General features: G+C 48.4%; 1 protein-coding gene across 7 annotated transcripts in view; it reads left to right on the top strand.

The window, feature by feature from the left end:
- Positions 1-20,489, top strand: part of Syne2 (spectrin repeat containing nuclear envelope protein 2) — a 396,202-nt gene extending 375,713 nt beyond the window's left edge. For 3 of the 7 annotated variants that reach the window (XM_031355750.1, XM_031355751.1, XM_031355753.1), the window contains 16 exons: positions 969-1,156; positions 1,712-1,862; positions 2,141-2,323; positions 3,654-3,791; positions 5,142-5,336; positions 8,309-8,591; positions 9,109-9,177; positions 10,067-10,206; positions 11,957-12,059; positions 12,970-13,172; positions 14,185-14,385; positions 15,214-15,342; positions 16,737-16,928; positions 17,523-17,594; positions 18,446-18,492; positions 19,407-20,276. In XM_031355750.1, coding sequence (XP_031211610.1) covers positions 969-1,156; positions 1,712-1,862; positions 2,141-2,323; positions 3,654-3,791; positions 5,142-5,336; positions 8,309-8,591; positions 9,109-9,177; positions 10,067-10,206; positions 11,957-12,059; positions 12,970-13,172; positions 14,185-14,385; positions 15,214-15,342; positions 16,737-16,928; positions 17,523-17,594; positions 18,446-18,492; positions 19,407-19,629 — 2,517 coding nt within the window. In that variant the 3' untranslated portion in view covers positions 19,630-20,276. Of the gene's footprint in view, positions 1-968; positions 1,157-1,711; positions 1,863-2,140; positions 2,324-3,653; positions 3,792-5,141; positions 5,337-8,308; positions 8,592-9,108; positions 9,178-10,066; positions 10,207-11,956; positions 12,060-12,969; positions 13,173-14,184; positions 14,386-15,213; positions 15,343-16,736; positions 16,929-17,522; positions 17,595-18,445; positions 18,493-19,406 lie in introns of all 7 variants that reach the window. The other 4 variants (XM_031355749.1, XM_031355755.1, XM_031355756.1 and 1 more) reach the window with 2 other exon arrangements.
- Positions 20,490-21,803: the final 1,314 nt, after the last annotated feature.

The raw sequence follows: 21,803 nt of genomic DNA on the forward strand, positions 1-21,803 counted from the left end.
CTCTCTCTCTCTCTCTCTCTCTCCTCTTCCCCCCAAGCACACCCACACCTACAGTGTATAGGGTGGGGAGGAGTCTCTTGATAATGAAAAAGCTATGTTTCTTTTTAAAGAAAATTTCAGACAGGGTATGTTGGCACTGAGCCTGGGGTGATCCTTCTGAGAGAGACTGAAGGGTCAGAAGTTCGAGGCGATCTTAGGCTGTATAAATGAGGAGGGGAGAGCAGAACCCGAAGGTCCATCTTTTTCCTTTGGCTATGAACTATCTGTTTCTTTGTATTTATTTATTTCTATCTAATCAAGGGAGTTCCTTGACTATTGCTATCATGGGACAAGACTCCTCTGTGGCCTTCCCCCCTTCCCAGGCCGCAGCCTCAGCTGTACCCGATGGGCTAGAAGCCTCAACATTCTCCTCTGGGGTTCAGGAAGCCCTCATCAGAAGGGCTCACGAGGAGGCCATCCACTCCTGTGCCTGTAGCTGCCAGGGGTGTGTAGGCTCAGCATAAGAGTCTGTATAGACATGAGAGTCGTGTGACCCACCAAAGGCCAAAAGTCTGTCACTTTACGTTCCTGTTAAACACAACTATTTTCCAAAGATCTCTCCCAAATCAAATCGTTACTGGGGACCTCTGGAATTGGATGGTTTGGATTAAGCCCTGTGTATAGTCAAAGCTGGCGGGCAGTAGCATCCCAGCCAGCAGTGCCATCTGTCAGCGTATGGAGGGCACCCCCCACCCTTCCCGGTACTCTAATTCAGTAAGCTAGCATAATTTTGCAGTTGCCGATAGATGGAGGTTGGCCAGGTGTCCATAGCACAGGGATGCATGAAGATAACAGGCTCAGTGTACATGACTCCCCAGACACCTGTGCCCCTGGCTTAGTGGGGAGAGTGATGGGCAGGGATCCTTTGATGCCAATCCTTCCTCCTCTCCTCAGATCTCAAGCGCTTTTGTGCTGTCTTGTAACCATAGGATCTGCAGCGAGATATTGAACAACACAGTGCTGGGGTGGAGTCTGTGTTCAATATCTGTGACGTCCTTCTGCATGACTCTGACGCCTGTGCCAATGAGACAGAGTGTGACTCAATCCAGCAGACCACCAGGAGCCTGGACAGGCGCTGGAGGAACATTTGCGCCATGTCAATGGAGCGGCGCATGAAGTAAGCGGCCAGCTGGCCTCGAACCTGGCCAGCCTCTCACACACACCACAGCCACAGGAGCTATGCTCTGTTCAGGTCACTAAGAAATGTGCCAAGAAGCAGCTCAGTCGGTAGAGCCTCTGCGTTCAGATCCCAACACAGTGTACCTGTCATCTCAGCCCTTAGGAGGTAGAGGCAGAAGGATGGAGAGTTCAGGGCCAGCCTGGGCTACAAGAGTCCTAGTCTTTAAGGAAAGAAAAACCAAGAATTAGCAGAGAAGGCCTAGGAGGGTGAGCAAGGAAACCATAGGCAGGCAGCCCCAACTCTTGCCCAAGCCCTGGAATCAGTATTTCCCAGGTGCCTGAGTCCTTCAGAAGAATCAAGGTTAGACCAAGAGCAAGCAACAACATCCTTAGCTATTTCCTGGGAAGGGATGGTGGGTGTCTCCCTAACCAGTTCAAGTAGAACACTAGGAAATGGGTCCTTTCAAGGGACACTTGAACTCCAAAATGGGTAAACTATGCTAAGAGTGGACATGGCCAGTTGTGCTAACTCCCTGCCCTCCGCTCCTGTCAGAATCGAGGAGACCTGGCGGCTGTGGCAGAAGTTTCTAGATGACTATTCCCGCTTCGAGGACTGGCTCAAGTCTGCCGAGAGGACAGCAGCTTGCCCTAATTCCTCTGAGGTGTTGTATACAAATGCCAAAGAGGAGCTGAAGCGGTTCGAGGTGAGCCTTTCCCATCCCGTTCTCCCACTACAAGCCAAGCCTGCTGTAGCTCAGACAGAAGCTGCTAAGTGACTTTGCATGGCCAGATGCTCCCAACACAGTCACTGCCACCAGCCGCTAGGACAGCTTTGCCAGAAACATCCATGTCTACCAGCACCTGTGCTTTTGCCAGTCCTACTGCCTGGCAGCAGCCATGTGAAGCAAGCCACTTGGGGTTGGCAAAGTAGGGGTATCCCAGCCCTTTGCCAGTCGGTGCTGACCTCCACTTCTTGCCACAGGCCTTTCAGCGGCAGATTCATGAAAGACTGACCCAGCTGGAGCTCATCAACAAACAGTACCGGCGGCTGGCTCGAGAGAACCGCACTGACACAGCCAGCAAGCTGAAGCAGATGGTGCATGAGGGCAACCAGCGTTGGGACAATCTGCAGAAGCGGGTCACAGCCATCCTACGGAGACTCAGGGTAACACTGCCTGTGGCCCCTGGGGTGCTGTGGTAGATATTTGGAGAGAGGTGATATGTGATATGCCGTGGTAGGCTGGGGACCTGGCAGCACGTAGATTTCACTGAAAGCCTGAGTTATCATAACATTCTTCCCACACAAAGAAGTCTGTGGCTGCCAGTGTCCTTTTTTAAAGAGGGATTTGCGAAGGGCTTCTGAGGCAGAGCCTGCTTGTGTGAGTTGTGTTAGCAAAACACAGCTCTCTTTACAACATCTGTAACACAGTGGTGGAGGTGCTGGCACAGGGACTGCCCAGAGAATCTGGGGCACTGCTTTCCTGGGCCATGTACATACACATGTGCACATCTGCCAGAGCTTTGGTTTGCCTGTCTTTGGTTTGGTCTGTTTTTATCAGTCCTGTATCAGAAAAATGGATAAAACACAAGAGTATGTACCCACTCTGTTGTGTGGGGTGTTGGGACAGTAACTGTCTGAGGTTTAGAGCACACTGATTAACCTCAAAGCAGTCTAGGAAGATGAGAAGTTAGACTTTTTGTTTTTGTTTTTTAGCCCTCCTTGCAGGACATTGGCAGGCTGTCCAGTAATCTAAATTAATTCTTTGCATTAATCTATTTCCTACTGATTTGGTTGGCTGTTACTAGTCTAAACCTTTACCTAGCATGAAATGCCACATTTGTCTGGAAATGCTGCCAGTCTCTTATGAAGTGGTAACCTGGGAGGCCTCTTGCATTGGAGAAAATGAATCTGTTCTCCAAGTTCATAGTTACTGGGTAGTAAAAGGGGCAGTCACACCTATGCCCCATGTGTCCCCTTTAAAAGATCACATGTCTGTGTTAAAAGAATGAGACTCACCATGTGATCCAGACCAGCCTAGAACTCATAATCCTCCTGCCTCAGTCTCCTTGCTGCTAGGATTACAAGTGTATGCCACCATTCCCGCCCAGATGAGCACCTTCCTATCTGGAAGCTGCTCAACCTTCTTTCATGGGAAAGCCACTGCAGACTAATAAGAAAGGCCCCTGGGCAACCTGCCCCATCCTCTGTGGACAAGGAGATCCACTGATTTAGAATAGAAAACCCAGACTTTCAAATTCCTCAAAGGACCTAAGCAAACATATTGCCTATTACTATCAAGCCCTCAAATTTTCTGAGGTGGAAGCCAAGGACCAGAGTGTTTGGGGGGGGGGTTATCACACAGCCAAGACAAGACCCCAGGCTCCAGATACAGTGCCAAGGCTTCTGAGATACCCCAGAGACAGGGTTCTGTCTGGTAGCTCCTTTGAGCCACATGTAACCGTGCAGTGCCAGCGTGGTCTTTCTTCCTTCCCAGTACTTCACCAATCAGAGGGAAGAGTTTGAGGGCACCAGGGAGAGCATTCTGGTTTGGCTCACGGAAATGGACCTGCAGCTGACCAACGTAGAACACTTCTCAGAGAGTGATGCCGAGGACAAGATGCGCCAACTGAACGTGAGTGCCGCTTTCACAGCACCTGTGAAAAGGTGCCTCCATAGAAGAGAGCTGGCCAAGTGCCAGTTTTAGCTGGTTCTCAGAGAATGTTCCAGAATTCTCCAGGCAACAGGCTACACTTTACCTATGTACTTATATTGCTTATTCTGGGGACTCTGGGCCTTTGAGCAGCTCATTCTGAGGACAAAGCTCATTTTAGGTTCTAGACTGAACTCTTTTTTTTTTTTTAAAGATTTATTTATTATTGTAAATAATTACATTGTAGCTGTCTTCAGACACACCAGAAGAGGACATCAGATCTCATTATGGATGGTTGTGAGCCACCATGTGGTTGCTGGGATTTGAACTCAGGACTTTTGGAAGAGCTGTCAGTGCTCTTACCCGCTGAGCCATCTCTCCAGCCCCGGGACTGAATTTTATTTATTTATTTATTTATTTATTTATTTATTTTATTTATTTTTTATTTTTTTGGTTTTTCTGAGACAGGGTTTCTCTGTATAGCCCTGGCTGGCCTGGTACTCACTCTGTAGACCAGGCTGGCCTTGAACTCAGAAATCCACCTGCCTCTGCCTCCCAAGTGCTGGGATCAAAGGCGTGCGCCACCACCGCCCTGGCAGGACTGAACTTTATAAGCTGCCATTTCTCTGATACCCGAGTCCATGGAGGGCTGGCTTGGTGTCACTGTGGGGCCAAGAACAGACACACCTCTGCTCTCACTGCTCTAGATGTCTGTTTTAGTCAGTTTGGAAGTTCTGTTTGTCTTTTGTTGCTGTTTTTTGAGATGGTATCTTGCTATGTAGCCCAGGCTGGCCTCGAACACGTGGCTGTCATCCTGCCTTAGACTCCCTGGTGATGAGATTATAGACATGCACCATGTGTTCAGCCTCACACTACAGTCTTCCCCTTGGTCGTTCTCTCCTTGGTTAGAAAACACCAACAAATGAAAACCCCCTGCCTCTTAGTACAACAGGCACGTATCGTGGTTACTGTGCCCACCAAGGCAGATGCCCATCAGTGGCTTATTTGGGGAAATATTCTGTTCCCACCAAGTGTCAAGAAAATGAATTGTCTCCCCGGTACCCAAAATGATGAATATCCATCTCGGCCAAATTTACAAATTTTTAATTGAAAAAAAAAAAAAAGAATTGTTTGAAATTGATTGCCACTGTCAGTTCCTTAAAAGCAGACCGCAATGACATCTAGTGCCATCCCAACCCCCCATATGGTCCCATCATATGGAACAAACTTATATTGCTTATTCTGGGGACACTGGGCCTTTTCGTAAACAGCTCATTTTGAGGACGAAGCTCACTAGACCCAAGGAAAGAGTCTCTATCACCTCCCAAACAGGGCTTCCAACAGGAGATCACACTGAACACCAACAAGATTGACCAGCTCATCGTGTTTGGGGAGCAGCTCATCCAGAAGAGTGAGCCCCTGGACGCCGTCCTGATCGAGGATGAGCTGGAGGAGCTGCACCGCTACTGTCAGGAGGTGTTCGGCAGAGTGTCTCGCTTCCACCGCCGCCTGACCTCCCACACCCCGGTAAGGGCCCACACCCCAGGAACCCACTGACCGGGGCTCCCAGCTGCTCAAACGTTTGAAGAGTCAGGACAGTTACCTTGTACTGGACCCACGATTTACTTATGGCTAAAACGGAGGGCTCCATTCAATAGTAGTCCAGGGTGTGGAAGCAACTCCATTCCTCCCTGGAGCTCTCCCCATCCAATCGTGGCAGATGTATGCTAGTACTCTGGAATGTTCTCTTTCAAGATGGTGAATGATGGAGAAACTAATTTGAAAAAATTGTGCCAAAAAAGAACAACAGTAACAGGAGCCAAAATGGTGGCAGGGGGTGGGGCATTCTTCTATTTTCACTCTTACGACTTAGAGCTACAGTTACTTAGCAGTGGGAAGGATGGTACCTGGGAGCTGTGCTCCCCTCCCTGCCCCCATAATCCTTAGGACAGGGTTTTTCTGGTCAGTGTCAGTGGTCCCTAGAACTCACTGAAAACTGTCTGGTTTGGATTATATACACTGGATAGCTGCTAGCAGATGTAATTTGTCCTCTCCCCTTCCTATCTGGAAGCTTTCAATGTCTTTGCCTGTCTGGTGCTGCTCTCACCTTTTAAAGTGTCAAATGTGCCAGTTTTCCAAAGGGCCTTGATGTTTCCCTGAATTCAAGGTGTTTGGGAGGAGTTTACATAGAGTCAAGGTCCTCATTTACCATCCCCATTTTCCTGGGCCAAGACAATGACTTCTCGGCCACCATGATTGACTAGATGGTTTCTTTTCTGTGTGATCTAACTTGGCCCACTTCAAATGTAGTTGTTTTTCCACCAGTGCAGCCTCAGAAAGTCTCCAAGAGGTCCTTCCTCATTTTTAAAGGTATTTGCTTACAGTCATTTTTCTCTATAGAGCACGAGACTATAAGCTGTAGAGAGACACTACACTATGAAATTAGAAAATTTAAAAAGGCATAAATGAGAGCTGTGGAGGCGACCACACGTTAGTAAACAACACGTTAATAAATTGCTTGTTGTAGTAAGCATGAGGACCGGGGTTTGGGTCCCTAGCACCCACATAGAAAGCTCCACACAGCATTAGGCACCCTGTGCTGGAAAAGACCAAGACGGGATCTGGGGCTTCCTGGCCAGCTAGGCCAGCTGAGTCAGTCAGCTCTGCGTTCAGTTGGAGAAACAGAATGCAATTGAGGAAGACACCCAATTAACTTGGCTTGTTGCAGACACAAAATACCTGACAAAAACAACTTTGAGGGGGGGAGGTTTATTTTAGCTCACAAGGGTAGAGCCCATCATGGCAGAGAAGGAGGGCATGGAGGCAGGAACTTGAGGCAGCTGGTCACCTTGCATCTGGTCAGGAAGCAGGAAGTGATAAATGAAGTGAGCAGTTGGCTCACTCTTTCCTCTTTACCTGGGACCCATGGACCTGTATAGACCCACATTTATCGTAGGTCTTCCCATCTCTGTTCCACAAACTCCCTCGCTGGCATGCCCAGAGATGTGCTTCTGTGGTGGTTCTAAAACCTCACCAAGTCGAGAATTGAAATTAACTATCACAATACCTACTGCCAACCTACAGACTCCTTACACACCTGCACACAGATGTGCATATGCATAGATATACACACGTATACATGCACCCGCACACAGATGTGCACATGCATAGATGCGCACATGTATACATGCACCCGCACACAGATGTGCATATGCATAGATATACACACGTATACATGCACCCGCACACAGATGTACACACCCACACAAAGAAAAAAAACTAGAGGCTATGATTCTTGAAGATGTGTTTCTGTCAGCCATGATGACACTATGGCCAAGCCTCCTTTCCTTCTAGATAAACGTAGCCCAGATGCTCAGCTTTACTCTTTTTTTTTTCTGCTAAGAAGAAAAAAAACTGTAGTTTTGGGGTTTTTTTTTTGGTTTTTTGGTTTTTTTTTAAATATGGATTCCAGATCCCACTGTGGTAGATTGTTCAAAGTTGAATAACCATACATAAGAACTTCTAAAATACAGTGTGTGTGTGTGTGTGTGTGTGTGTGTGTGTGTGTGCACATCTGAGTGTGAGGGGTTGTGCAGGTGTATCATGGAGCACGTGTGGAGTTCCTAGGGCATCTATAGCTGCTGATCCTCACCTTCCAACTTGCTCACTGCTGTGTACGTCATATGCTGTATGCTCCAGGCTAGCTGGCCAATGACTGTACAGGAATCCTGCCTCTAGTAGGAGTGCTGAGATTTGAGCCACTCAGAATACTATGCCCCGTTTCCACTTGGGTTTTGAGGATTCGGCTTCAGGTCCTCACGAATGTATAGGAAAGGCAACCCCTTAACCTTAACCACCACCACCGCCACCCCCCATCTTCCCACAACCCCCCTCCAATTCCTAAAAATGCTTTAGAAACGTCAGTGCCGGCTGGTTTCAGAATTGCTAGACAGGCAGACTTCCAAAACTCTTTGCTACAGCTTTTCTTGTTTGTTTGTTTGTTTGTTTGTTTGTTTTTGTTTTTGTTTTTCCAGACGGGGTTTCTCTGTGTAGCCCTGGCTGTCCTGTTACTCACTCTGTAGAACAGGCTGGCCTCGAACTCAGAAATCCACCCGCCTCTGCCTCCCAAGTGCTAGGATTAAAGGCATACGCCGCCACCACCCGGCTTAAAAGGTACTGGATTCCTTGGAGCTGGAGTTATAGCCACAGTTGTGAGCCACCATGTAGATGCTAGGAATCAAATCCTAGTGTTCTGTATGAACAGCCAGTGCTTTTAATTGCTGAGCTACCTTTCTTTTTTGTTGTTGTTCTTTTGTTTTTCAAGACAGGGTTTCTCTGTGTAGCCCTGGCTGTCCTGGAACTCACTTTGTAGACCAGGCTGGCCTCGAACTCAGAAATCCACCTGCCTTTTCCTCCCAAGTGCTGGGATTAAGGCGTGCGCCACCAACGCCCGGCCAGCTTTTCAACTAGCTCCCTAAAGCCTGGGCCTTCCCATTTAGGGCTTAGATGATGAGAAGGAGGCGTCTGAGAACGAGACCGACATAGAAGACCCCAGGGAGATCCAGGCTGACTCTTGGCGCAGGAGGAGAGAGAGCGAGGAGCCCACATCTCCCCAGTCACTGTGTCACCTTGTGCCCCCGGCTCTGGGACACGAGCGGTCTGGCTGTGAGACCCCCGTCAGTGTGGACTCTATCCCTCTGGAGTGGGATCACACAGGTGATGTGGGGGGATCATCTTCTCACGAAGACGACGAGGAGGGCCCATTCTACAGCGCACTGTCAGGTAAAGGCAGCTTCCCGGGGCCTGGGAACATGACCCTTTTGGCTGTATTTCTAGCATCATAGCGGCACAACAAGTTCTCAGTGACTCAGAGTCCAGCTTATGGCTGGTGCAGGCCTGTGGTTTTCTAGCTACTCTGCCCACCTTTTGCCTCACCTGAGAATTAGCTTGCTCCTGTTACAGGTGGGATGACATTCACACATTCTAAATTTAGGGCTGATCGCTGATGATTCTAGCCAATGGGAGGCTCATCTATTGATTTTTCTGCAGCATTTATCAAAGCTTATCAGTACGTTGAATGTGGCCATTCTTGCCACATGTGCCCCCAACCTATCACTATGATGAACAGGAATTGACAGCAGGGGGGGAATCCTTCTGGTTCTTAGAGTTCTTTTACTGAGAAGATAGGGGACAGTTAGCTCCCTCCTCCCACTTTGCAGTGTCTCTGCTATGTCGGTTATACTACCTGGGCATTACTCAGCAGGCCTCCAGGGAGGACAATGACATTATTCTTTTTCAGATGTAGAAATCCCTGAAAATCCTGAGGCTTATCTTAAAATGACCACAAAATCTTTGAAAGCATCTTCTGGTAGGCCCCTGCCCGTGCATGTGTCTCAACATGGCCGCATTCCCAAGGCACACACTGCATCCTAAACCTTGCTCCCGTGTCATGTCTGACCTGTGCCTCCGTGGACACCATGCGCCTCGGTCCTCGTGTCATGGTGTATTTACACTGCTGTACTCACCCTTACCTGCGTGCTCCCTACATACCAGAGTGCTCTCGGCGCCCTCCTCCCACCCCACCCCCCACTTCCAGGCCGGCAGAGAGAACTGTTGTTGGGGTGCCTTTGTTGTTGTTTCGCTGCTTCGGCATGGGCCAAGCTTTCTTCACGGTGGCTTGGTTTCAGACTGTTTCCTTGCTTCTGGTGACTTCCTAAGATGGATAGCTGGGGTTAGAAAGGACCATTGCCTTTGCCGCAGCAGAAGAAACCTTTCTTCCACTTGCCACTTGAGTCCTACACCCTACCCCGTCCCTATCTTCAGTGGCAGCAGGGGGCTACCCACAGCTTTTTTGGTCCCCAAGTCCATCTTCATAGTCACTCTTGCCTTCCTCGCTCGGAGGCCTTCCCACCTTTTTGGCCCTCAGTCCTAACCTTACTGCCTAGCATCCCCACAATTCTAGACACCAACTCCATCCAGAATGCCTCTCATCCCGCAGCCAATCATATGTTCGTTGTGCTCCGCTGTGGTCTCATCTCGTGAAGGTGCCATGTCGCTCAGTTGCATGACTCATTTCATTTCCCACCCAAGACATAACTGACATTTTGCAAACATTGCATGCTTTGCAAGGAAAGCTGCAGAACTCATTTTGATATTATAACCTGATGCCATGTCACTCGTGACCATGTTTATGTCACTAAGTAGAAACCCTTTACTTGGAGAGTAGACCCTAACTCAGGGGGGATGCTTTGTTTTAGGTAAATCCATTTCTGAGGGCCACCCGTGGCATGTTCCCGACAGCCCTTCCCATTCCAAGCATCACTACAAACACATGGAAGGTGACAGGACTGTGGCACCGGTCCCCGCAGATGCCAGCACACCTTACAAACCAGCCTATGTAAGTCCTGATCCGTTGGGGACGTAGCCCAGGTGCATGCGGGCATTTCCAGTCTCACTGGATCTGTTTTGCTCATATAGTGATGGGGTCTCTTGTGAGGGGACTTTAGGGAGGGGATGTTACTCAGTGGTAGAGCTTGCCTACTCCTGAGTTCAAGTCTCAGCACCACCCAAAGAACAAGGCCCTCTGCCGAGGTATCGTTGCTTTGTCAGAACACAGGAGATAGACTAGACTTAAAGAAAGGTATCCAGCCCCAAAATCTGTGTATGCTGATAACGAGGTGATGAACAGTGATAATGAGAGAACTAGTTCTGTTAGTGGCAGTTATCCAGATAAATAGCAGAGCCTTCCTGAGCCGCCGCCTGCCTCTCAGATCTGTGCTGTATTTGCTTTCTGGCGACACAGTACGTCAGAACACCAAACAGGACTTCCCTGTAATCTGAATTGGTGGCAATGAGACCTGGATTCGGTTCCCAAGCCATGACTGCGAAGCAGACTGTGCTCTGTCAGCATTCCTCGCCTGATAGTGAACCTCCCTCGTACATCAGGATTAATGTGTATACAGGGAGGAGGCCCGCAGGGCAGTCCTTACGAATACTGTCTTGGGGTGCTTGTTATAACTACGCCTGCACATCTTAGTTGCATGACTTCTTGGTGTGCTCCAGTGAAGTAGCAGCTGAGATGGCATAAGGTTAAAGGTTGGCTAGAGATGGGTGTTAGCTCAGAGCATTCACAATGAGGGGGTTGGGGTTAAAATGTCATTTGTAGTTTAGTTGACACAGGCATCTTTTAAAGTAGGCAATGCAAGTGGAGGTGGAGGACCAGTGGAGTAAAGCACCCTCTGTGTCTGCTGGTGACTGTTACTATGTAACTGGGGATAGTTCTGCCTTCAACTAGTCAAATCTGATACAGACATGGCTGTGCCCACTTTGGAATTCCTCCTCTTGCTTAGCTGACAGATACGGTTTTTACTGTCTCCATCAGTGCTACAGCCTAAGACTGCGGGAGGAAACCCCAGCCAGCCGGGGGAGCCGTCTCCCTACCCCGTGGGTCATCAGCTTCTCCCAGGCATTAAGTTTATGTTCCTCACCTGCCCAAGTTCAACAGCTCAGCCTTTTCTACTGGCTGTGAAACCCCAGTATTACCAGAGATACAAAGTCTCATTTCCCGAATTCCACACAAAGAAGCCACATGGACCCAATCCAGAGAAAGCCCAGCTTTTCTAAGAGGGATCCCTTTATTTTTTGCAACGGGCCTTACGTAATAAGCCAGTCAGCCCTGCGGGGGTGGAAGAGTCACTGTGTACATTGAAGAAGAAATGCTTGTTAATGAATGACCTAGAGAAGTGGATCCTGAATTTCCCGTTCACAGTGAGGAAAGTGCTGAACACCTAGACAGGGTGATGCAGAGGGGTGGGGACACTGTAAAACACTGCAGGAGTGTGGAAGTGCTACCACAGGAGCTGTCTCAGAAGATCAGGGGTCACCTCTGACTTCTCCCATCATTTGTGTGGAGACCCTTAGGAAGGATACAGAAACAGGCCACTTTACTCCCATCATTGACGTGCCATCTGTTTCCTCGGCTGTTGCTGGCTTTCTGCCCTCAGCCTGCTTCCTTACCAGTCTTGCCAGGTACAATGATGAGTGCTACTCATCGGTCACCTATTGGTGGGAACTGTCCACAGAACCCAGATGTTCTTTAGCTTTCTTTAGGATTTTACAGAAATAACCTAAAGATTGGCTCGTTCCAGGTGAAGCTGCTATTACATCAAGGCACCGATGACAGCAAAGAAGGCTTAAAGGAGGCTCACCAGGAAGATGAGCAGCTGGCCACTTTAACCGGACAGCAGCCAGGTACCAAAAAAATGGGCAGCCCTTAGTTGTGGAACTTGGTGTCTGGGGCTAGGTGTTTCCTTTAACTATCACTTAACAGAACTAGGGATCAAGCAATGATGTAAGTTACCAGGACTGCTGAACTTTTCCCACAACAGCCTCAATTAGTCTGAAATGAGCCAATTTATGTTTACGAACGAGTCCCCAGCCATCTCATTTTAAATTGGATTTTTTTTTTCCTTGTAGTGCTGGGGTTAGGCTCGGTAGACAAGTGTCCTACACAGCTGCATCTCTAGCCCTTTGGAAACTGTTCTTTACACAATGAGTGACAAAGGATCCCCATAAGATGACATGCATGTTTTTGGTTTTTTCAAGACAGGGTTTCTCTGTGTAGCTCTGGCTGTCTTGGAACTCGCTCTGTAGACCAGGCTGGCCTCGAACTCAGAAATCTGCCTGCCTCTGCCTCCCAAGTGCTGGAATTAAAGGCGTGCACCACCACCGCCCAGTTATGAAACGAATGATTTAATGACTTGCCATGTAAGGAAAAACAAGATGGGAAGGTGGTAACTAGCACATTGTCTCAAGTGCCTCACAGGACTCAGCCAGTGGTTACCAAAGCCATTGCTGAGCTAGGTGCAGAGTGGAGCTGATCACATCGTGAATGCTGATGTTTGTGAATCAAAACAGCAACAATACCTAATACCAGAACACCTAGAGGCCTCCGGCTGGGTTTCCTCACCCTCTATCCCAACCCCCTTCTAGCCTTTATGAGAGTGGAGGGGATGGGCCTTGGATCTGAACTTGGAGATCCCTGATGGCCCCCACCAAGGAACATTCCTGATTCACCTTTATCAAGCTAACCACTCACAGCTGAGGAGAAAAAGATGCGCTTGTAGTCTGGCTTGCTTTAATTGGCAGCTTTGGATTCCAGGTGCCTTTGACAGGTGGGAGCTGATTCAAGCACAGGAGCTTCACAGCCAGCTCAGGTTAAAACAGAACATGCAGCAGCTGAATTCTGATATCGGCAGCATCATGGCGTGGCTTGAAAAAACTCAAGCAGAGTTGGAAGCTCTGAAGCTGGCAGAGCCTCCCTCCAATATCCAGGAAATGGCACTCAGGGTGAAGAGACTGCAAGTGAGTGGAGCTGTGGGTGGAGGGGAGAGGCGATCAGAGCAGGCTCGCAGGGTTTAGCCTTGTGCTGCTGGACAAATAGGTCAGACCTCGGCTTGGAGTGGCTGGTAGCATACAGGTAGAGTGTGTGGAGGTTAGTGGCTTTTACCTCAGTAAAGACCAAGACACGGGTTTCTCTTTTTACATGAGAGAGTGTCTACAGACAATCCCCAAACCTAGAAGAGCCCACCAGAGATATGACTTGGGTCCTCGGGGCTGGAAAGATCTGGATTGTAGATTTAGCTGCTGGTAGCCAGAGTCAGGCAGCATCGAGCCAACCTTCTGACCTGTATGTGGTAGTTCTACACGAGGCTAGCAGTGGAGTCTTCCTGGGAAGGGTTCAGATCAGCTCACTGGCTGAGGAATCCTGCGGCCTGACCACTGTGGCTACGCTGTGATACAGTTAAATATTTGTCCTCAGGAGCACTAGCCCAGGGTGCAGGGGAGGGGCAACTTGAGCTTTTTGCATTTTGGGGGTGCCCTGAGCAGATAAGTCTTGAGGTCCTAAAACCCAAGACAGGAGTCCTGAGGGCCTCCAGTTTCTCTTCACACCTGTGCTTTCCCATTGAGGATACAGAGATTACCATTTCTCCCAGGGGAGTGATGTTTCTGGAGTCCGTAGGGGCAAGTGAAAGTAGCTACGTAGTCTTTATCTGGAAAACATTTAATCTTACATAGGACGGTCCCTAAGCCAGTGACAGAGAAGGGACTGTGGAGGTCAGCAGGGTCTCTCCATGCCTCCGGTCAAGCCTATCAGAGGCAGGCTTCTGGTTCCCCAACCCTGCCAGCCAGCCAAGCTCACTAACCTTGTAAGGCAGCTCCCTCAGCTGATGGTTCCCAGCCACTCACAGTCGAGCTCTTGCTCGTCCTGGTGCCCACTGCTCGGAGAAGTGTGGAGGAGGTCTGTCCCTTACAGGTATTCAGAACGAGCCCCTCTTCTCTGTGGTCTGGAGCCCTAACCTGATCTCTTCCCTAGGAGATACTAAAAGCCTTCGATACCTACAAGGCCTTAATGGTCTCCGTCAATGTGAGCCACAAAGAATATCTGCCAAGCCAGAGCCCTGAAGCCACAGAACTCCAAAACAGGCTCCATCAGCTGAGCCTGTCCTGGGACTCAGTCCAGGGCGTAATGGACAGCTGGCGAGGAGACTTACGACAGTCACTCATGCAGTGCCAGGTATGTTGACTCAGCCCAAGGCCCTGTCCCTCCCGGCAGCAGCCTGGCCCATACACCAGGAACTGCAGATATTTTTACCACCGCAGGCCAGCTTAAGTTAGGAAGCAAGCAAGTTCCCCTCCCTGCCCCCATGCCATTAAAGTGACCCTGTGTCTACCTAGCTTTCCAGGTCTGTTGCCCATGCCCACCCTGGGAGTAAGGGTCACAGCAAGTGTGCCACCAGGTTGAGGAAACTGCCTCTCTCTCCTTTTATCAAAGAAAATCATAGACCTGGCCCTGAATATGGGAGCGGTTTGATACTCTGGGACCTTGGTGTTCCCCTCTGAGACCTGGGCCTGACTCTAGGGCTCCCTTTTTAGGACTGGACAATGTGATATGTATAGTGCTGGCCCACTACCCAGCCCACATGATCGGTGAGTGAGCATTCGCTCTCCACCACCGGTTAGCTCTGAGTCCGTCTTTAGAGACATGAGCCCATCCCAGCCTGTCAATGTGGGGTGGGATCCCACTACCATTGCATCTGGAAAGTGGATTAAATAACATAATGTGGTCTTCACATTTAAATCAGTACCTAGAACACTCCCCCCCCCCTTACACTGCCCCCACCGCACCGCTGCTATCAGTTTATATCTGATGCCTCCCAGGGCTCAGGCGGGTGTACACTCTTCCCCCCTGCTTTTTTCTTTCCTTGGTTGAGTCCCTGGTCTGTCACTGAAATCTGGTCCTTTGCTTACTGACTAATGGAGGTGAATGAGCAAGCTCCTCCTAGGCACGCCCGCCCTCAGCCCGCACCGAGAACAGGGCTCTCACAAGTGTTGTTTCTTGAAGGATTTTCACCAACTGAGTCAAGACTTGCTTCTGTGGCTAGCGAGTGCAGAGAGCCGCAGGCAGAAGGCGCATGTCACCAGCCCAGAGGCTGACTGCCAGGTCCTCCTGGAGTGTCAGAAAGAGTTAATGGTAAGTTTCCTCCATAGGCCCACCAGCCTCGGTCTACCTCCATGGGTCAGCCTCCTTGGCAGCTTCATCCAGTGCTCTGGGCACTGTTGGTGGCTGTGACTGCATGGGTTCATGCACAGAGGCGAGGAGCCAGATGCTTTTAAGATGCTTGGGAATAAGGGGCATGAGTGTATTAAAGGTACTTTTTGGAAGTCAAGGCCACTGAAGCATGTTTTTTCCATTGTTAATATATTCACCCCTGGATATCCAGTCATCTTACACTCCTACATATGCCCAGATTTAGGGGTACATGAGTCTACCAGGTAAAATGTTTATTTCATTTAGGCATATTTAAATATGCACTAAGTATTCTTGCATACATTGGCATACAATCTACACAAATCCTGACATATGTCTTGAATCCTCTCTTGATTACTTACAATCCTTAGTATAAAATAACTGAGTTGTGTAAATGCTATATAAATTTCTGCTACGCCACACTTAGGGAGTAATAACAAGGAGAGCATTCATGTATTCAGATGGTATTCTTTGCTGTGTTTTTTTGATCCATGGCTGGTAGACTATGGGTACAGGACCCTCGGGCACAGAGGGCTGACTGTAATGTCCATCTGGGGCTGGGGGAGGGCATATTACCCAAGATGAGCTGCATGGGTTATCTATATTCATAATAGAAATGTCCTATTTTCTGGAGGTAACTGTGTCTTTATAGATTATTTTTCACTAATAAGCCAAAGTGAGACCTATACATTGTCATGTATACCTGACATATCACATGTCTCAAAGGGACTTGTTTGTTGTACCTATACGCTTAAGTGTAGTTTCATTTTCAGTATTTTATATTTAAAATTGCTGGGCATTGCTTTAAAAAAATTTTATACTAAATCTCTGTAGAGTTCCACTCCCTACATAACAGTGCCTAAGAGAACTTTTCTATATGAGTGCGTATTTCCTGGTAACTCAAGTGGCTACCAAGAGATCGGAATGTGATTGAAACAATTTTCTTGAATGGAAGTAGCAACATAGCAAGAAGACAGCCCTTAAGTGACTGCCCAGTCACCTGCCAGGTAGCTAAGTGGTGTGCTTGATCTAACAGCTCTTGGTGTACTGGTTTCAGTTTCCCTGCCCTAGTGTGTAAGGGCCTGGGCTTTTCATAGCACATTCCTTCACTTCTTCCCTCAAATTTCTCAATGTCAAAGTATCTTTAGAGTTCAGGGGAATTAAAAACAGGGTTGGGTACAACCTATTCAGCTGCTCTCTGAGTAGAGTGAAGCTATTTGGTATCAACGAGCCAAAGAAAGTTCTGGAATTGAGCTGCGCCTAGCATTTGTCCCAGGACGCAGAAAGCTGCACCATCCTCCCCCTCCAACAACTGTCTGACACCATTTTGCTTTCAGTGCCTGGAAAAGGAGTTGATAGCCTGTCAGCCTCAAGTCAGCTCCTTGCAGGAGATCTCCTCCAGCCTTCTGGTTAAGGGGCATGGAGAAGACTACATTGAGGCCGAAGAGAAGGTCCACGTAATTGAGAAGAAACTCAAACAGCTGCGAGAGCAAGTGGCTCAAGATCTGATGTCCTTGCAGGGAAGCCTGGTGAGTCAGTCCACTTGCCAAGTGGCCAAGATACCTCAGAAGAGGCAGGTGGGGTGGCAGGCTGCAGCCTCCCCGTGGTAGAGGCCTTCCGAGTGGAGGTTCCAGCCCCTTCCTGGCTGTGCATAAGTCGCACATGTTCTGCCATTTGGGAAAAGGCAGATAACAATCATATCTATCAGCAGGAATTTGTGAGGTGGGTCAACTTTTCTACCTTCGTGCTGGATACAAGCCTTCACTTTCTCTCAGGACTGCCTTGGTCTCCTTCCTAATTACGCTCTAATCTGTTGAGCTTCACTTCTCCTGAAAATGTGCTGAAACTCATACCAGACTGTGGCCTCGCCCCCCTGGGTAGTCACAAGTCCATCAGTGATGGACGGAGACTCACAGACAATTGGGATTGTGGGTTTCCAGTGCTTTGGCTATTGGCCTTTTGTCTGAGAAAGTCTGTCTTTCACGTGGGAGGAGAGAGTAAATTAGAAGGATTTAAGGTGGGATGGGAACCAGCTCCTCCTCTAAGGGTTCATAAAGCATAGTGCAGGTAGCTACCTACAACTTTGTTTTGCCCTAAACTGAACAACTGAGTGTGGCTTTCAGAATCCAGACGCCTCTTTGACCAGCTTTGATGAGGTGGACTCCGGGACACAGCTTCCAGCAGCCTTTGCAAAGGTCAGTGTCCTTCCTTCCTTAAAAATATAGCCAGCATGACTCTCAGAGCCACTAAAATGGCAGAACCTTGAGAGTCCAAAGCCCCATTGGATCTTCTGTGATAGCGCAAATCTAATTCAACCATTCTTCTGGCCAAAAGAAATTCTAATTTATTTATTTGTATTTAGTATTTATTTATTTATTGGGTTTTTGTTTTGTTTTGTTTTGTTTTTGAGACAGGGTTTCTGTGTAGCCCTGGCTGTCCTGGAACTCACTCTGTAGACCAGGCTGGCCTCAAACTCAGAAATCCGCTTGCCTGTGGCTCCCAAGTGCTGGGATTAAAGGTGTGCACCACCACTGCCCAGTGAATTCTAATGTTTTTAATTACAATTATTTTTGAGTGTGTCTATACAGACATGCTACTGTCTGCATGTGGAGGTCAGAGAACAACCTATAGGACTCCGGTCCCTCCTTCTATCACATGGGTCCTCAGGCTCGGCGGAAAGTACCTTTACTGACTGAGCTATCTCTCTGGCCCTTTAAAATGATTATTAAATATGATTTCTTTTAAAAAGACTTGACTCAAAAGCTTACACCTGGTGAGTTACTTTTCTTTGAGGTCACAGTAGATTGTAGGTGAGGGCCTCTGTTGAGGGATTTCCTCATGTCTCCAGTAAATCAGGTCAGTAAGCTGAAATATGACAATCTTGATGGCTTAGCAGACCTAATCCCTCCCTAGGTCATCAAGTTGAATCACATGTGGTGTGACTCTAGTCCCAAAAGTGTGTCGGAAAAGCGACCTAAGAGGGTGGGGAAGGGGTAGCTAACATAAGGAAGGGCACGCGGCATAATGGGCTTCTTTGTCCCAGCAGTTTGGAGAAGAAGAGGAAGAGGAAGAGGGAGAGGAGGCAGACAGCAGGTAATGGGATTATAGTTCCCAGTGACTCCCCACGGTTCCCGTGGAGAGGCCCAAGCTCCTCTTCCAGAAGTGCACCCCAGCTGTCTGAGTTACTTTTCTACCACTGCGAAAAAACATGCTGACAAAGCAATGGAAGTAAAGAAGTTTATTGTGGCTCCCAGTGCCGAGGGCACAGTCTGTCCATCGTAGCGGGGAAATCATTGCAGAGCAGGTCACAGTGTTCCCACAGCCAAGAAGCAGTGAGAGAGACGCATGGTTGTTCTCAGCTTCACTTCCTCCTTTCTTTTCAGAGCCCCAGCCTTTGGAATGGTGCCTCCCACTCTTTTTTTTTTTCCCTTAGATATTTTCTTTATTTACATTTCAAATGTTACCCCCTTTTGTGGTTTCCCCTCCAAAAAACCCCTATCCCATCCCCACTCCCGCTCCCCTGTCCTGGCATTCCCCTACACTGGGGCATATAGCCTTCTCGGGACCATGGGCCTCTCCTCCTGTTGATGTCCAACAAGGCTACTTCATATGCAGCTGGAGCCCTGAGTCCCTCCATGTATACTGTTTGGTTGGTGGTTTAGTCCCTAGGAGCTCTAGGGGTACTGGTTGGTTCATATTATTGTTCTTCTTATGGGGCTGCAGGCTCCTTCAGCTCCTTGGGTCCTTTATCTAGCTCCTCCATTGGGGACCTTGTACTCAAGGTTAGCCTAATCTAGAAAATCCCTCACCCCCGTGCCCAAAGGCTTATCTCCTGTATGAATCTCTACCTTGTCAACTTGAGTGTTAATCAGCCATCACCCTAGCTGTTAGCTTATTTGAGCCTCACATCCCAGAGCCCTGATTTCTTTCTATAAGCATGTAGTCAGATGATGGGGCATGTGCCTTATGAACCCTCCTGATGAGTGACCCCACCTCTCTGTTGGCAGGATGCCCCCCCTCAACAGCCCCAGCAGCTCCCAGCCAAGGCGCTCCTTCCTCTCGAGGGTGATCAGGGCAGCCCTGCCACTGCAGCTGCTCCTGCTGCTGCTGCTGCTCCTGGCCTGCCTGCTGCCTGCCTCTGAAGATGACTACAGCTGCACCCAGGCCAACAACTTTGCCCGCTCCTTCTACCCCATGCTGCGGTACACCAATGGGCCGCCTCCCACCTAGAGGGTTCCGCCACCTGCAGTGTCCACAGCCTGCTGGCCACAGGGCTCAGCTCGTGACTCTCAGCCTTGACACGGTCCAGGGACTTCCTGCAGACACCTCCCTCCTCTTGTCCAAGTGGACTCTGGGAGCCCCGGGACATCTCAGACAAGACGTCCTTCTGCTGGGACAGAGAATCAAGTACAACAGGACCTGGCATTCAAATAAAGTTACTAGATGGGTTCAGAGAACTCCAGAAAAGGGAGGGGTGCTTCCGAAGAGCCACACGCTTCGGAAAACACTGTTTTTGTAGCACAGCCTGTAAGGCCCATGAACAATGATGTTCAGCACATAAATGAACTATACTCAAGAAGCTAGTAGGCCCCTACCTTAGCAATGGTTTGGGAATTCCTGTGCACTGAGCTGATTGGTTGATTCAAATACATTTTAAATATTTAGAATCAATTTTCCTCCAATCAGCTAGTAGTCTATACTTCCCTGGTTATAAACCAAAATCTCCCATTCAGTACCCAGGTCAGCTCTTTTACACTGCATTAAAAATTTCTAAGGAAATTTTATTGCATGGATGTCATTATTTGTGCATATTTTTTAACAATGCTGAATCTGTGTGTATAATGTAAACTTTGATTTAAACAAAGAAAACCAACAGATTTTAGCCTGAGCTTTTGGCTAATGTATAGTAAATGCCAAACTACAGACTTGATAGGGATGTTTTTGTAATTTAATTTTTTAAGACTTTTCATGTTTAAAGAGATACTTCAGGTCTGGTTGAGCTGTTTGGCCACCAGGGGTTGGTAAAGAAACTTGGAACTATTTGTGATATGTCAACTCAGATGTTTCTCATTAAAAAAAAAAAAAAAAAAGCCATGTTGTGTATTGGACTCTGTTAGAAAGCAGGCCAGTGGCATGCATGGTCTTCCAAATACAACAAATGTTATCTTAGACTCACTTGATCCTACCCAGCTGCAGCCATGGTCCCTGCAGCTACCACCAGAGGCACAGACCCAGGTAGGTAGGACAACAGTGCTTTCCCTCCTCCACACTCCCTGCTTCTCTCTGTCTCCCTGAGGCTCAGCTGGTCCCAGTGAAGCTGTAGCCACCAGTCAGTGTGGCCCCATGGGCCCCCTGCACTTTCCTTCCTAGCCTCCGTTTGGGTCACCCAAGTCCTCTGGCTGCTTGCCAGAGGCAGCCTCCTCCTCCTCCCCTGTCTCCTCTCGCTCCAGGACTCACCAGACCCTAACACAATAGCCACTAGGGACCATTCAAGGCACCACCGTTATACCCCACTGTTCAGAATCCTGCCAGCTGTCCTCGACAGCCTTGAGACCCAAGGCCCGTCAGTCCCTACTGCCAGGTGAAACTTGTTCCAGAACTGAAGACATTGCCAGACTGTAACAGAGAAGCAGAAGACCTAGAGAGAGGCTCTATCTTCATTTACCAGACAAACAGGAAATGGAGATTCCCAGTGCTGCTGTGAGTTAGCATCCTGCACACAAACACCTCTGCTGGAAGACAGAGACTTGGAGAAAAGAAGATCTTCACCAGCCTGGAGAGATGGCTCAGTGGTTAGAGCACTGGCTGCTCTTCCAATGGTCCTCAGGTCCTGTTATGGGATCTGATGCCCTTTTCTGATATGCAGATGTACAGTCAGATGGAACATTAATATACCTTTAAAAAACAACCCTCATCTAACAAATTCCAGACATAAATCCCACGGTTATGGTCCCTAGTGAAAATGGCATAGAAAAACTTAAGGAATTCAAAGAATGATTGTAATTATGGTCAAACAAGTCAAGACAGACAAAATAAAGGGTGCTGGTCTATGCAAATGGAATATTAGAAATGAAAATTTCAGGAGGCTGGAGAGATGGCTCAGTGGTTAAGAGCACTGACTGCTATTCCAGAGGTCCTGAGTTCAATTCCCAGCAACCACATGGTGGCTCACAACCATCTGTAATGAGATCTGACGCCCTCTTCTGGTGTGTCTGAAGACAGCTACATTGTACTTACATATAATAAATAAATAAATCTTTAAAAAAAAAATGAAAATTTCAATAAAAATTAAAAGTGTCAGCGGAAAGCCTGAGCAACAGAATGGATTGTGTCAAAAACAGACAGGGATGGAAGACAAAGAGATTGGATCATTCAGTGAAGATCAAGAGAAATGTAATAATAAC

This window comes from Mastomys coucha, unplaced genomic scaffold, assembly GCF_008632895.1.
Source record: "Mastomys coucha isolate ucsf_1 unplaced genomic scaffold, UCSF_Mcou_1 pScaffold6, whole genome shotgun sequence".
In the NCBI taxonomy this organism is placed as follows: Eukaryota; Metazoa; Chordata; class Mammalia; order Rodentia; family Muridae; genus Mastomys; species Mastomys coucha.